This window comes from Eulemur rufifrons, chromosome 28, assembly GCF_041146395.1.
Source record: "Eulemur rufifrons isolate Redbay chromosome 28, OSU_ERuf_1, whole genome shotgun sequence".
NCBI lineage: Eukaryota > Metazoa > Chordata > Mammalia > Primates > Lemuridae > Eulemur > Eulemur rufifrons.
Genome location: NC_091010.1, coordinates 13,714,633 through 13,731,119, shown reverse-complemented (window position 1 = coordinate 13,731,119; position 16,487 = coordinate 13,714,633). Strand labels below are relative to the sequence as shown.

Below are 16,487 nucleotides of genomic sequence, written 5' to 3'. Positions count from 1 at the left end.
TATCAAAAAGTCCCAAAACAGTAAATGTTAGCATGGATGTGGAGAGGCAGGAACACTCCTGGTGGGACTGCAAACTAGTACAACCTCTGTGGAAAGCAATATGGAGATACCTTAAACAGATACAAGTAGACCTACCATTTGATCCAGCAATCCCATTATTGGGCATCTACCCAAAAGAACAAAAGACATTCTATAAAAAAGACATCTGCACTTGAATGTTTATAGCAGCACAATTCACAATTGCAAAGATGTGGAAACAGCCCAAGTGCCCATCAATACATGAGCGGATTAATAAAATGTGGTATATGTATACCAAGGAGTACTGCTCAGCTATAAGAAACAATGGTGATATAGCACCTCTGGTATTTTCCTGGATAGAGCTGGAACCCATTCTACTAAGTGAAGTATCCCAAGAATGGAAAATAAGCACCACATGTACTCACCATTAAATTGGTTTCACTGATCATCACTTAAGAGCATATTTAGGAATAACATTAATCGGGTGTTGGGCAGATGTGGGGGGGGAATGGGTGTATACATATATAATGAGTGCGATGTGCACCATCTAGGGGATGGACACACTTGAAGCTCTGATTCAGGGGGAGGGGGGGCAAGGGCAATTTAAGTAACCTAAACTTTTGTACCCCCATAATATGCTGAAACAAAAAAAAAAAAAAAAAAAAAGAGAGAGAAAGAGAGAGAGAGAGAGTCAATACCCTTTTGCTTTCACTTGGAAACATCAGCAGAACACCCGGACTGCAACGCCATAAAGATCTACTGCAGCCCTTCAGTGTTTCCCGGGCATTGCATCAGGACTTTGCACCCCTACAGTTTCCTCAGAATTCTACTATTATTCATCATGGCAATGACCTGCAGTTATACTCTCCCACCAAAGAGTGTTCTGACATTGACTCAATTTACCTTTTACAGCAACTCTCACATAAAAGTCACAAGGCCTTATGGAAAAAGTTGAGTTTGGACCTGTTTTGCTGGGAACGTAGCTAACTCCCGGCAAAAGTTATGATCTGAGACTTCCCCAAAGAGCACTTGAAGTTAGGACTCCTGGACAGTTGGGAGCCACACCCCAACCCAGCTCCACTGCCCCTGCCCCTTGGTTGAGCTCCCTCCGTGGGCTCAGAGAAGGATTGTGGAGCCCCTTGGTCATGAACGCACCCTGAGGCCCATCCGTATCGAGCTCTGCTGTTACCCAGAACAACTGCTTCTCAGCAAACATACATGAGTTCAAATTTAGAAGAAGGTCTGCAAGTGACGCAGCATGAACAGCAAGATATTAATAGCCACAGATGTTTTGCATGTACAGTAAGACCTCACTAAAGGCATCCATAGGTTCTTGGAAACTGTGACTTTAAGTGTAGTGATGTATAAGGAAACTAATTTTCCCATAGGCTAATTGATAGAAACAAGAGTCAAGTTACTATGGCATATTTCTGGTCACAGAGACATCACTGAACTTCTAAATAAAGACCAAAATGCTTCTAATATTAAATACTGAAGTAAATGTGAGCTGTACATACACTTAAGAAAGATTAATAAAACCAAGTAAGATAATTATTTACCTATTAATAATTATTCCAGTTCAGGGTCTTGGGTGGCTGGAGCCCATCCCGGGAGCTCAGGGTGCAAGGCAGGAGCCAGCCCGGACGGGACGCCATCCCACCACATGGTGCACTCACACACACCACCCCCACTCAGGCTGGGACCGTGTAGACACGCCAGTTCACCTAATGCGCACATCTTTGGGACATAGGAGGAAACCAGAGGACCTGGAGGAAAACCTGAGCAGACATGGGGAGAACATGCAAACTCCACTCAGACACTGCCCGAGGGTGGGGATAATTTTTTTTTTTTTTTTTTTTTTTTGGTTAACGTGAGGAAAGAACATTAAATGAAATAACATCATTCCAGGACCTGCTGTGCAATATTTTGCACTGTTGAAAGACAGGCTTTTCAGAGGTCTCCATAGATCACCCTGACAGCATGACATGGGGGATGGAGCCTAGACTCAGATGTGAGCTTCTCCTGGGGTCAGTTCCTGGCCTGGCTCTATCATGCAACAACCCTGCCATGTACAGCCCATGACTAAATGTCAAAGCCTCAGTTTCCACAGCTGCGAAATGCAGAGTAGTGACCTCCTTGGAGGACAAAGAGGTGGTCAAGTACATGGTAAGGACCTGGAGCCTGGCCGTCTGATGCTGGCCCGATTGCTTCCTGGCTGTGCGGCTGCAGGTGAGTTATGTAACTTGTTAGCTGAGTTGCCAAGTAGCCTGGGCCGGTGTCTGGTGCTGCACCCCCAGGACTGGGGTTGCAGGTCCCCACGGACAGCCATCCTCTTCAGTGCATGGCTCCCCTTAGACCCTGGAACCCATACACTGAAGGCTTAAACAGGAGGGACCTGGAACTCCTCCCCACATCTGTGTATTTGGGGACCCAGCAGAAGTCTTATGAGACACTCAGCAAGGTTTTCATGGTTGGGGGGACAAGGTCAAATTAGATGGGACAAGAGCAGCTAGAAGGGAGCCAAGGTCTACAAAGCACAGTTGTGGGCCCCCCTCGGGTCAGGAAAGAGCTGGAGTTAACTTCAAATAGCCCTGGATGCTGCACCTTACTCTCTGGTGCCCTTAGGTAACTTCCTGGACCTCTCTGGGCCTCTGTTTTGCCATCAGTAAAGCAGGGGTGGTCGCTTCCGCTCACAGAACTGCAGGTGGACTTCATGCGATGGCAGTGGCAAGGGCCTGGCCAAGCCCTGGCAAGTGGCCTCCATAAGGCAATTACTCTGCCACCCTCCCCAAAACCTTATCTTCAAAGAGCTGCCCTCAGGAATGGACAATTTCAGGGTCACTTGATTCCCGCCCTCCCCGTGCTGGGCAGTGAGGCCACCTCTGGCTGCTGTCCCTTCTCCTCCCTCCCACCTTGCTTTCCTGCCCTTGAAATGAGAGGTGCCCCTTGTCACAGCCCTCGGGCTTGCTCGGTGCCTCTACCCCGCGAGGGCTTCTCTGGCCGGATGAGTGGTCCGTCCAGCGCAGAGAGCGGGGCCAGCGCTCTGTGACTGTGCCTGGGCTGTGGCAACATGCAGAGGCGCCTCAGGAAATCAGATGGAGAATGGGCTTCCACGCAAGCACGGCCAGGCCCGAGAGCCCCGGTCAGATGGCCAGAGCCGGGCCGGCTGCTGGAGGAGCCCTGCGTGCCCCCGACACTGGCTGCGCCTCCAGGGCCCCCAGCCCGTCTCTCCATAGCACTCCAGAAGCTTCTCCAGAAGCTTCCGGCCTGCACAGGCCTTCCAAGTGCCCACCCACCTGGCCACCGAGAGCCCGTGTGGGCCTGATTTAGGGAATATGGCCAGTGCGGGCCTCACTACAGACCCTGGGGACCAGACCGGCCTCCAGGCCCAGTCTGTGCTGGACTGGGGGAAGCGCAGGCAGGGGAGCCCCAGGCTGGGCCAGCAACAGGGCTGCCGGGAGCCCCAGGCCTGAGCAGGGCAGCCCTCCCTGGGCTTGGGGGAACCACCATGAGGTCAGGGGTGTGGATCTGAAAGAGGGGCGGGGCAGTCTGAAGGGTGGGGCCGGGCCCAGCGTCACCTCGAGGTCTACAACTCCTGGACTTGAGGACCTGGGACATGCCACTCAACCGCTCTGTGCTCGGTCCCCCTCAGCAAACTGGGATAACAAACAGTAGCAGCTACTCATATAGTCACTGGGAGGATAAAGCAGTGAACACATGGACGGTTCTGAGGCCAGCAACTGGCCCACAGGGCACCCAATCAATATCAGTCCTCATTAAGTCACAAGGAGAACTATTGAAACAATTTCGGTTCTCCTCATGGCCCCAAGGCGATGACACAAGGAGGGACTCTTTACCACCTTCTAGAACCAGTCAGTGTCCTGACCGCACTGTCGACCACACCCACCAGCACTCCTGGCACCCAGGGACCAGCAAAGGAAATGCAGGGTGCCTTATCCAGAAACGGCTGGGGGGACCCACGGGCACCGTTTTCCCCGTCCTGGGCATTCCTGTTCGGCAGGTGCCCTGACACAGCTCTCTGAGCCACAGTCCCAGTGGGCCACTGTCAAGGGCAAAAGCAGTGGTCTCCTGCCCATTGGGAGGGTCCCTGTGCCCGGCTCACCTGGACCCTGCGTGGACACCACATCAATGGCACCCGGTTGCAGCTGGGCTGAGCGAGGCCGCACAAGGCACCCAGATCATCCTGAAAAGCAACGTGGCCATGAGGAAGCAAGACGGCCTGGACGCTGCCCCAGAGGCGGCAGGACCCACTCCCCACAGCTCTGTCCCCGGGAAGACAAAGCTCCTGGCTCCCCTGGGGAGGGGCCCTGGGGGCCTGGTGTGCTGAGGGGTGGTCACCGAGGGTCACAGGGAGGTTTGCAATGTGGCACAAAACAGTATTTTTGGTGTAGGAGGAGGAGAAGCCAGGGGCAGATCTAGAGGAAAAGTCCAAAGTTTGGAGGGACATGTGGCGGCCCAGCAGAGGTCCTGGAGGGGAACCTGGGCACAGGCCTTGGCAGGAACTTGGGGCAGGGGGAGGAGGCTGCATTAGGGGGCACACGAGGGGAAGGCGGATGAAAGGACTGTGTCCTGCTTAGGGGGCCGGGTGCCCGAGACCAGGGCAGAGAGAACGGGACCGCAGAGTCCAGGCAGGAAGTGACCCTGCAGCCGTGGGCAGCAGCATGGCCCCAGGGCTCTGCAGTCCGGCCTTCCTGGAGGGGGTGGAGGAGGGGCCGTGCCCTACAAGCCAGAACAAGGCTCTGCCAGATGACTTCCTCCCACTGGACGGCATGCTTTGGCTGCTCTGTGCCGCATCTCAGGGGAGAGGCAGGCCTGGCCTCCCCGCTGCCCTCTGAGGGGGCAGAGGAGCTGGAGGCTCCCAGCGGGAAGCGTTGGATCCAGGGTCAGAGCCTGGCCAGGGAAGGAGGAGGGCAAAGCCAGGCTGGATGTCTGGAGTTCCCTCCCCCTCACCAGCAGCCCCCCAGGGGCCTCTCCCTCCCCATCTGGAGGCCCCATGGCTGCTGCCTGGCTGGTTCCTCCTCCCCAAGGACGCCAGGGGACTTCCTGGGCAAGGCGGGTTCCTCAGGGTGAATTGCTGTTGTTTGGGCCCCAGGGCTCAAACTCCTGCACAGCAACCTGTGAGGGCCCTGTGTCTCCATCTCCACCCTTCCTCCCTGCAGCCCCTGTCACCCCATCTCAGCAGGTGACGAGGCCCTCTTGGTGAGTACTTTCCTCACTCTATGTGAATGGCTTGCTGCCAGGCCAAGCAGGTGCCACCGTCCTTTCCAGAGAGCTTCCACGGGGGTAAGAATATGGCTCAGGACTGGTTGTTTCTATTTTTTCCCTGACCTCTGTGAGCCTCTTTGTGACTCAGTTTGTTGGACTCAGGCACCCACAGGCAGGTGGTTAGAAACCCAAGCCACTGCCCAAGCTGACTGTGACCCCTGTGAAAACCAGCGACTGGCCAGTGTCACCATCTGCCACTGTCCAGAACCCTGGATGCTTCCAAAGGGGGAATCCCAGGTGCGGGACAGGCCTGGGGCTGGGGGGACAGGAGCCCTCACACTGGTTGCCCACTAGGGAGGGCTGGGCCTCTGGTTTTCCCTCAGCACCAAGTGGTCACATCCAGCGCCGACAGAGCCATGCTGCCTCCGGGCCTGGGCTCTGTAATGTGACCCGCTGCCTCCCGTCCCCCAGCTCCTCCCCACTGGGGGCTTCTCACCTCCGACCCGTGCATTCCGCACACTCCGCACAGTCCTTGGCACCCGGAGCAACAAACAATCACTGTGGGGCACACAGGCGGTGGTTTCTCTGGCTCCTAGGAGAAAACAGCTGTCTGCCTGCTTGTCTGGCAGACTCCGGGCAGCAGGGACGTGGGGTCCGTGGCCCCAGCACCCGGCACAGGGCTGGCTCCTCAGCAGACACTTGTCACTGAATGAAAGCACCAGTGAGGGGCACCCACCACAGGGGAGCGTCCTCCATGGGAGAAACACGCACACTCCTCCAGGTTTATGAATATGGCTCTTCCCCTAAACGCCAGCCACTCCGTCCTGTGCGCTTGGTGCTTCCTCGGCCACCCATGCTGGCGGAAGCCTGTCCTGGAGGCTGAGTGGTGGTCCCAGCAGGTGCAGCGACTGCCCCCGCCCACTGCTCTGCCCTTGCGGGCACAGCCTCCGCAGACCCCCGCGGCCCAGCACAGAGGCAGCGCGGGCAGCCAGGCCTGTTTCCACCACAGCCCAGGCCAGGGCCTCCTGCCTCAGCCACCCACCACGGCCACTCACAGACCCTGGGGTGTCCCCAGCCCAGGCAAGCCACAGCTGGCTCCTGCCCTTGGTCCCCGTGCTCACTGGGGCTGGGCGTCTCTCGCACCCCCTTAGCCCTGCAGTCCCTCGAGGCTGAGCCCAGCCAGCCCTCGGCCCTGCCAGGAGATGGGGATCAGACACATCACTCGGGGCCAAACCTCCATGCAGAGCCTGGGCTGGGACCAGGTCCCCAAAACTGGAGGCTCCTTCTCCAAGGCTCATCTGAGTTCTCACATCCCACCACAGCCCTTTGGGGACGTATCTCAGCAGGGACCCCGGCAGTTGCTTAACTGGGGGCCCCAGGCTGCACATTCGGTGACAGAGGTTCATGGCAGGTGGTGCTGGGAGCAGGAGGGCCTTGTCTAGGCGACATCACTGAGAGTCCCGCGCCACCCCCAGGCCCTGCCCTGCCCCCCTGTGACCCTATTCTTTGCCCAGGAAGGTGGGAGCTCAGGGGCACAGGCTTCACGGAGCCTCCTGGTGAAGGGCAGCACCCTCCGTAGGCGACAGTGTCAGGATCAGAACCACGACTTACCTTTTCTGGCTTCTTCTCAGGGGGCTTCTTGGGCTAGAATGTTCAAAAGAGACAACTGTGGGATGGGTGGGGGTGGGGTGGGCTCTGCCTGGGCCCTGCACACAGATAGAACCTATAAGGCTGGTGGCAGGCACCCCTCCCCTCCCTAATGGGAAAAGAAGAAGCCCAAGAGACCTGCCAAGAACAATGCCTGCAAGGCCCAGGTAAGTTAAAGGATGACCACACCTGGATGGTTACCCTGATAAGAGTCATGATTCCTGGAGTCCGCACATATCACCAGCCCCTCCTATTTCTCAATACCCGCCCTAAAACTGCAACAAAGAAATTCCTCCCTCTTTGCGCCAAAACTCTTCACACCAAAGAAACCCCATCCCCCAACTCTAAAAAACATATATAAGCCCACTCAAAACTTCTGGGGGATGCGACTTCTTGGGTCTCTCTCTTTCTCCCGGGCCCCTCTCTCTTGGGACTCGTTACCCCCACCCGGGAGCGCTCCAATAAAGCCTCTTTACTTATCCCTTTCAACTCTACTCATCTTTCTCTGGCGCTGGCCAGTCCAAAAAACCTTACAGGACCCTGGTCTGGAGCAGCAGGACAGACGCTGGCCTTTGGGTGTCAGTCTGGGGGCCCGAGTCTGTGGCTCTGTGGCCAGCAGTCTCCACCTCACCCCAGCGGTGTCCCTGCACCCCTGCTCTGGTGTCCTCAGGTATCAGCCAGGCTACGGGCCGGGGCCCTGGAGAGACTCAGCCCTGGACGTTGCCCTCATCAGCCCAGAGCCGACATGGGGAGGACGACACAGGGCCCACTGCCCTTCCCCTGGGAGAACTTCTCTGTCCCTGACCTCCCAGCCCTCAGGGACCAGTCCCTCTCCTGGTCCCTGCAGCTTTCTTTCCTTGCTGCTCCCCGTGCAGAGGTTGGACCTGCTTGGTCTCTGCGGCCATGCCCTGTCCCTGCGTCCCTCTGCTCTGTCCTCTGCCTTCTCCAGCTCTCTGGGTGGGTGCTGTCCACCCAGCTCCCAGTGCCTTTGCCTCCCTTGCCGACCCCCAGGTGAGTGTCTGCCGTTTTGCTCGGGCTCTGCTTCACGCAGGGCACGGGCCACATCCTATGACGGTGGACATTTCACCCTGCGGCCCAGATCAGAGGCAGGACCGTGAGCCTCTGTAGGCAACAATGTCGGGGGCTTCGTTTCTGTTCCTCCCCAGCCCCGCATGGGGCCCAGGATGAGCTGGTGCTTAGTAAGGACGGAGGGAGGCATGGGGAAGGCACTAGAAATGGGCAGAGATCCACGCTGGGTTTTAAGGCACAGCCGGACCGGAGGTTACTGCCCCTCCCTGGTCAGCCCGTCCTGCCTTCGGAGCCATCAGTGCTTCATGTGGGACCCTCCCTTCCTCCCTCAACACGGAGCCCCCTCCCGGCCCGTTCTCCACCCGGGGCTTCCAGAAGACGGCCTTGTGTGAGGCAGCCCTGTTCCAGGGGCTGGCGTCACTTCTCTCAGGACCAGGGCAGGTCTTGGCCCCATGTCCAGGGCATCCCGGGCCACCATCTGTGGCAAGCCGGGGCTGAGGCCTGGCGGAAGCCCAGGCCCTCTGGGGCCTGCTAACGTAGGGACAGAAACTGCCCTCCCCTGGCTCATGTGATGCGCTTGGAGCCGAAGGGAACCTGCCTAAAGGCAGGATCGTGGGGCGGTCGCATGTCCGTGTTCCTCAGAGGCTGGGCCTGTTTGGGGGCCCCAGGGCTGGCGGGCAGGGAGCACTCACCTTCCTGAAGCACAGATAGCAGAGCCCGCAGAGCAGTGGCAGCAGCAGGAGCGGTAAAAGCCAGTACCAGGAAAACTGGGGGAGGGGAATGTCACCAACAGTCCGGCAGATAAGGCTAATGTCAGCGGCTGGGGAGGGCCTGGGTGGCCTCTTCCCCACCAATTGCCCACCCATCTGCCCCCTCTCCCTTATCCCCAGACAGCCCCACCTCAGGGGCTGCAGCGGGGCAGGAACTGGGGCTGGTCCCCAGAGACCTGCAGGCCCCACCTCTGGCTCTGCTCAAAGGCTCTGCCCAGAAGGCCCGGCACACTCCCCGGTCTGACAAAGCCACCCTCGCTGTACACCTCGGCTGACAGCACAGGGCTGAGGTGAGGACCGCAGGACCTACAGTCGCAGAGGGGGGAGGGGCGGGTGCTGGGGCCAGGAGAGGTGCAGGCCACGAGCAGGGGCAGATGACGCCATGCACCTCCCCCAAGCCTCTCTCCCCAAGGCCGGGCTCTGCCACCTTGGGCACACGGACTCATGGCTCTGAGCCTCAGTGTCCACACTTGTACAGAGAAAAGGAGCGTCCCCCCTGGTGGGCAGGTGAGAGGTGTAGAGAGGTCAGAGAGTCCTAACTCGGGGCCAGGTCCCTGTGGGGCGCGAGCAATGGGAACTATTGTCCCGGGTGTTCTTCCCCATATAGAGGGAGCGTGGGCTGCACCCGTGGGAACACAGGCTGCCCAGTCCTCCCCTGAGTCCGAGGGGACGGGGGGACAGGGCCCGTGCCGGCACAGGCTGCTGAAGGAGAGGCCCCTCTAGGCTGGGGGCGGGGGCCGCTGGCTGGGCTGGAGCCCAGGGCTGCTCCCCAGGTCCTGCCTACACGTGCCTGGCGCCACCGGGCTGCCAGCGGGCGGATTCCCCACGGCCCATGTGTGCTCCGTCTGCTGATCCGCACGTGGATGTGCAGGGACAAGCGACGGCAGGCCCAGAGGGAGGACTGCCAGCTCTGCTGGGTCCTCGCCAGCTGGGACTGGGCACAGGCGGTGCAAGTAGGCTCAGGCCTCCCTCCCAGCCCCCGGCACGTCCTCCTGTCATGCTGCCCTGGGCCAGGTGCACAAGTCACGTGCAGCTCTGACAAGCAGGCACCTGGGAGCAGCACCTTCGTGCCCAGGAGCCCCTTCCTGCGCTGAGCCCGGCCCACACACCTGACAGCTTCCCCTCCAAGGCAGGGGACACACGCACTGCAAGGGGTCAGAGGGTGAGCAGAGGGATGGCTCAGGAGCCCAAGAAAGCAGGAGAGGCAGAAAGGGGCTGAGGCCCCTGCACAGCGACAGCAGGTGGTCACCAGGTGTTCACCAGGCAGGTTTGGGGGCCGGGAGTCATGAGTGGGTCAGGTTGGCAGCGGGGGCACCGACTCAGTCACACACACCCTGACTGCAGCCAGTGGAATCCTCCCGATGCCCTGTGCCTGGGACGCCCCCGTGGAGGCCCGGGTGCCCTAGAGGTCCTGGACTCTGGCACCTGGCAGCCAGCCTCCCAGCCCCGCTCCTGCTCCAGGTGGAAGCCAGGATGGAGCCGCTCCGGGGCCTATGCGCTCAAGCTACTCTCTGAGAACACCTGGAAACCATCTGTCCTTTTTAGCCTCCCCAGAATGGGCTCCTTCCAGTGCAGCCTCTCTAGACAGTCCCTGTCGGTGTCCAGCCCACTCCGTTACTCACGCAGCTGGTGGTGGTGTAGCTGGCCTCCTCACTCGAGTGGAAGTTGTTGCCATTGTCCAGGCTGACTTCAACAGAGACCTTTCTGATGCACAGAAAGGGCAGACAGTGAGAACCAGCCCAGAGAGACGCAGTTCTTGCCCTTGGCTCAAACCATCACCCACAGCTCTCCTCATGGTGATGACACTGAACATCCAGCATTTGGGCCCCCAGAGAGTCATGGTCCCCAAGCACTATGAGGTCAACCTCAGCACTGAAGGCCAAGGGTGTATGGGTCAGGCAGGGAGAGGCCCTGCATGGGGTCTGATGCCGTTGTGAACATGAGCTATGTGACCAGGAAGGGCTGCTTGGTGTCACTATCCCAACCCATCTGTATTTATGCTGTGTGCTGGCTGGGATCAAAAAGTGACTTGGAGCAAAGGCACCATCCTTCGAGCACATTGTATGCTGCACCCTGCCTTCCTCAGTAGCCTCTGGGCCACCACGTATCCCTGAACACCTTGGGGGCCGCAGCAAGGACAGGTGAGGAGGGTGCCATTAACCCACCCACAGAGGGACACGTGCTGCCCCAGCAGAGGGGGCATCCCACATTCTGTACACGTCAAGGTGGCAAATGCTGACCACAGGATCCCCTGCCCGCTAGGGCCCCTACCGGGGGCACTCACTCTCCAGGCTTTTCTATCTTTGGTCCAGGGCAAGTGATGGTAGTCTTGTCCATACTGATGGGTTTTTCATCTAAAAGGCAATGACATGAGAAGGATGTCAATGTGGTGCCCCTCCCCCACCCGCCCTCGGCAGGCAGAGCTGACACTTTGGGCTGTCACCAGCTTCTCTCTGCCCTCCCTGTGCAGAGACCCCTGCTGAGCACCCAGGATGGCCCAGGCCCTGTGCAGAGCTGTGGGGTCTGACAGGAGCCAGGCAGGCAGAGTCCCTGCTCTCAGGGGACTTACCTTTTAGGGACTGCAGGAATGACAGACAAGCAAATAAAAACAATGAGCAAACACACGGCAGAGAGTGCCAAGTGCTGTGCCTGAGCAGCGGGGAGGGGGGACGGAGGGGAGGGGGCAGGTGCTTCATTACGGGTGAACTTTTCCTTGGTTTAGAGACACAATTTCTATTTTAGAGAAACTGAAATATTTACACATGAAATGATATGATGTCAGGGATTTGCTTCAGAATACTCTGTGGTGAGGGTCCCAGGGAAACCGGATGGTGTGGGTGGATAACGACCGACGGTAGGTGACGGGCGCTTCGAGTCCATTACAGAATTCTCACTCCTTTATATACTGTTCAGAGTTTCCATGAAAAACAAATTCTCTCTGAGGAGGTGGCTTTTGAGCTGGGACCACAAGGATGAGGAGCCAGCTGGAAAGATCTGAGAGAAGAGTGCTCTGGGCTGTGACAGTGGCACGTGCCAAGGCCCTGGGCTTGTCGAGGAAAGAAAGAGGTGGCCCAGGAGTGGCAACTGGGCCTGGTGGACCCTGGGAGGGACTTGGGGCTTTGCTCCCATGCAATGAGTCTGTCGGGGGCTGGACAGATCGGGGTATATTCTGGTATATACAGGCAGCAGGACTTGCAGGGGGACTGCGCGTGTGCAGGAAGCTAAGAGGAACCCAGGATGGCATTCAGGTTTCTGACCAGAGTGACCAGGTAGGTGGTGATGCCATTTACTGAGATGGGGAAGCTGAGGAGGGAATAGGGTTTTTTATGTGTGTTTTCATTTTCCAATTTTTATGGTATTTCTGTGTTCTCGTGGGAGCTGGGGAGGCTCAGGAGATCCCATGACCTGTAGAGGTGAAGCCTTGTCCCTCCTGAGCCCACACCCTTTGCTGCCTGCCGACCTGGGTAAGAGGCCAGGGCCGAGCAGCGCCCCCTGCTGGCTTTGCTCCCAGGTCCCAGGCTTCCCCTCTGGGGGGATGAATGGCCTGGGAGGGCCCAGGGGTTCTGAGAGCTGAGATTCTGGGAGGAAGGTCCTTTCCCTGGCTTTCCTCAAGACCTGGGCTTCCCAAGGCCCGAGCGGCTACAGTTTGTGCTTCCCAGAGGCCAGCCTCGCAGCTCTCCACCTACTGAGCCGAGAGCACAGGTGCAGGACAGAGGTGAGGCCCCTCCCTGCCCTGCACCCCAGGGCTTGGGTCAGAGGGCAGAGGAGGGAGCTCTGCTGTCTCAGCGGTGGGGGGATGCCCAGCAGTGGGGGGATGCCCAGCGGTGGGCCAACCGTCCAGGGACATTCACAGGCAACCCCTTCCTAACAGTTAAAATAGGTTTAAAATGTGTTTTCAATTTTTTGAAAAATAAACTTGTTTTTCTAAGCTACCAATCAGCAGCAGAGTGTTTGTTTGCAGAGTCACCCAGGATTGCAGCATGGGCTCCTGTGTGAGAGCTTGGTGGTGGCCCACGTATGGAGAGAAAGATGGGTAATCTCCGCAATGGGGAACCAGCACACCCGCAGACCCACAGAGGAAGTGTCCGAATGCCCTTTCTGGAGGCAGCCTGGGCCCAACTACCCCAGCACTGTCATCTCAGGGAGGCAGAAGACACTGACAGGGACAACTGCCTAGCAGCTGCCTATCTAAACTTGGACTGGCATCACCCTTGTTATTTATCTTTTTATTCAAGGGCAATGACTTCAAAACAATTAAAGTAATTCTTCTCATTTTTCCTTTAAAAACATTTAACTTCCTTTTCCTTTCTGAATATGCACATAGTTTACTATGGCATGTGTATTGCCATTGCAATGCTCTGTTCCTGAATAAATGTTGTTTTCTTTCATTCTTTCTTTCTTTTTATTTATTTATTTACTATTATTATTATTTTTTGTTTGTTTTGTTTTGTTTTTGAGACAGAGTCTCCTTCTGTAGCCCTGGTGCAGTGGCATCATCATAGCTCACTAAGGCCTCAAACTCTGGGCTCAAGCAACCCTCCTGCCTCAGCCTCCCAAGTAGCTGGGACTACAGGTGCACATAACCACACCCAGCTAGTTTTTTTTCTATTTTTAACAGAAACAGGGTCTCACTCTTGCTCAGGCTGGTCTTGAACTCCTGACCTCCGGTGATCCTCCCGCCTCGGCCTCCCAGAGTGCTAGGATTACAGGTGTGAGCCACCACGCCCAGCTAAACATCATTCTTTTAGAGAGACTCTCTGTTTGCTACTTAGGTTGACATAAATAGCGTCCAGGAATGGAATGTGGAGCAGGATTACTTTCGGATGGAACTGGTGATTCTTGGAACTGGTGTGCAGCACTCACTTGAGCCCTGTGACCTCTCTTCTTCCATAGTTTGCCTTTTCCTTCCTAGTGAGTCTTCTTTCAGGCTGAACCTCCCTCTTTTTGGTAGAAGTGCTTGACTTTATTTAGGATCTGATTTGGTTAAGGGCACTTTAAATAAAAGACCTCACATCCCTCCTGGGATGATAATTTTTTTGTGTGTTTTCTGGTAAGTCCTTTCTGATATAGACACAAGTGTCTTTCTGGGTTGAGTACTTTGGTTGTACAGAATTTGTATCCTGTCTGTGAGTTGTGTCTTTTCTGGTGAATTCACTTTTGGTTCTGCATGCTTCACTTAATATTTTATTTGATCTGTGTACCTGGGTTCAAATTTTCTGCAAATATTCTGATTTTGTTTTGGTTATGTGTGTCTGTAAATGACCTGGCTCTTTCCCTTGTTTGTTTCTGAAAATCTTTCCACAGCAAAAATAAACATCCTAAATGACGGGTGCAGGGTAGCTAATTAAAAGCCTCTAGGGCAGTTGCCACCATCAAAACACAGTTCAAACTCCTGACATTGAAACTGCCCTTACAAATTAATAAAAAGGGGTGTAAGGCGAGAACTGTGGTAAGGGCCTAGCTAAAAATAATCACAATAATTAGCCACTGTCCGCCTGGTTTACTTCTGTATAACTGCCGCTATGGAGCCACATAGCTTGTGATCACAAAGATTCTTAGCTTTCTCCATAGATAATGTCACCTTTTTGAAATCTAGGGGTACTTTCTGAGATATCTTCCAGGTCCCACTTTCCAGTGGAAGAGCTGAGCCACCCAGACCAGTGGCCCATACCAAGGAACTGATTCAACTGGTCTTGTGACCCCACCCAAGAACCTGGTCAGCAAAGAAGACAATTTCTACATCCCTCTGATTCCGCCCAGAACCCAGCCAATTAGCAGATTCAATTGCCTAACACCAAACTGTCTTTAAAACCCTGTCTCCCAAATTCTCAGGGGGGCACATTTGAGAAATTTCTCCCCTCTCCCTGCTTAGTGCCATGCAGAATAAACTCTTTCGCTGCCGTAGATCCTGTTGTCTCATTGTATTGGCTTCCTCTTGGGCAGTGGGCAAATGGACCTGGTTGGGCAGCAACATTTCTGGACAGGATTTGCAGATCTTCTTTGCTCTTGAGAGATTAATAAGAAATGGAATGGGATTCTTAAACATTAATGCCCGATTTTCTGGGACTCCAGCCAGCTACATATTATGGTCCATTTTTGTGCACACTTTTAAACTGATAGACATATTACATCAAGAGCTCAAATGGTCATTATTCAAATTCTCTAAAAAAAAAAAAAAAAAACTCTGCTGCTATAGAGTGAACATGTAGAATCTTCTAAGTTCTCTGTTTATCTCTATTTTTTCCCTGCATACTTTGAATCTGTCGGCCCTTCTACTGGTATTGAGATAAACTCACTGCTTATGGCATCCCAGCCGAGACAAAAAGAAAAAAGTCTTAAAGCGTTTTTCAAATTAATGACTTTCCAAATTACAACAGTTCCACGACAACCAACAACCTAAAGGCTTTTGGGAAATGTAAATTTAGGTTTGCCTGACTAACAATTAGAGAGATGGTATAGTTAATTAAAAAATTTGTAGGCTAAAAAGAAAAAGGACTAGATAAACATGTATAAAGTTAGGCTTTCAAATTAAACAGGTCAAAATCTTGAACTCAAGATACTTTATAATATAAAGTATTTCTGTCTGGCAGACTGGCAAACAAAAGGTAGATTCAAGGCTACTTGGATATATTTTTTTCCATATACAATTCAGTCAACCTCAGTTAATATGTAAACATTAAAAATTTAATCCTAAACTCATTTGAAACTGAGAAAAGGGTGAAAGAGGTTTTTAAAAATAAAACTGCTTTGCCCAAAATTTTGGTGAACGGCCTTCATTACATTACCGATCAGGGCAAATGAAATTTAGCCAAGTAAACAAGTCTTAATTTTGTCAGAAATATAATTTGGATCCAACTGTCTTTTATTAACTGGTGAGTTTGTATGTTTCACTGTCTCATAATTAACATTCTAAAGTGAAAGCCATAGATCTTTGTCTATGTGTACAGATGTTTAGGTGTGTTTATGCATTTGTACATGTATTATGTTGTATGTTGTATCTGCATGGTAAAATCTGACATAGCCAGAAATCCCTTAAGTAATTCTATTTAGATTGGCTTAAATTAATGAGTACTCACATAAAATATATAGTAATTATATATAATGCTCTTTAGTTCACTTGAATTAAGTATATCTTTAATAAATAAGCTGGTTTTCAAATTATTGGGAAAATAAAAATAAAAATGTCCTCAAAATTGCCAGCATACATTTTTGCCTGGGTTTACTGGTCAGACGTTTTTATATTTACTAAATATTTTAAGGTGTCAGGGTTTGACACAAAAGTTATAAAACTCAGCCTAAAAATAGAATGATCTTTGTTCATGTAATTCTTTGATAAGTAAGACTAATTTAATATTGTTGATTTAATGAAACTATCTGTATCTTCTGTCAGCAAAATACCCATACATTTAACTTTAAAGTTCTTCCTTAGGTAAACACCTGATATTCACAGGCTGTAAAAATGGTTGACAGGGAAATTATTTGGAAGGGCTCTAGCTTTGTCTAATATATCAGTTTTCATAGGTAATCTAGGTAAATTGTTAAAAATCAATCAGGTAAATGTCAATGAGGTAAACACTTATAAATAAACTTTCCATGTAATTTGAAATCTTAAAGTTATGTTAAATTTAATTAATAATACTTATTAAATGTCTAAGTCATTTCCAAATAAGGGTTTTAAAAACTAAAACAAATTGCTAAACATAAATATAAGTTTGTTCCTGGCTTCTTATAAAAAGACTAAATATATTTGTGTCTATTAAAATACATAAAAATTATATTATGGGGAAACATATTTTA

At 53.3% G+C, this 16,487-nt stretch overlaps 1 protein-coding gene across 1 annotated transcript in view; it reads right to left on the bottom strand.

Moving 5' to 3' along the window:
- The window catches only part of LOC138376127 (anthrax toxin receptor-like), a 45,312-nt gene that overhangs the window by 10,568 nt on the left and 18,257 nt on the right, over window positions 1–16,487 (bottom strand). Inside the window, exons 11-16 of the mRNA XM_069460164.1 lie at window positions 10,975–11,044; window positions 10,309–10,394; window positions 8,613–8,887; window positions 6,856–6,888; window positions 5,741–5,836; window positions 4,142–4,222 (exon numbers count right to left, since the gene is read on the bottom strand). Coding sequence (XP_069316265.1) covers window positions 4,142–4,222; window positions 5,741–5,836; window positions 6,856–6,888; window positions 8,613–8,887; window positions 10,309–10,394; window positions 10,975–11,044 — 641 coding nt within the window. The remainder of the gene's footprint in view (window positions 1–4,141; window positions 4,223–5,740; window positions 5,837–6,855; window positions 6,889–8,612; window positions 8,888–10,308; window positions 10,395–10,974; window positions 11,045–16,487) is intronic.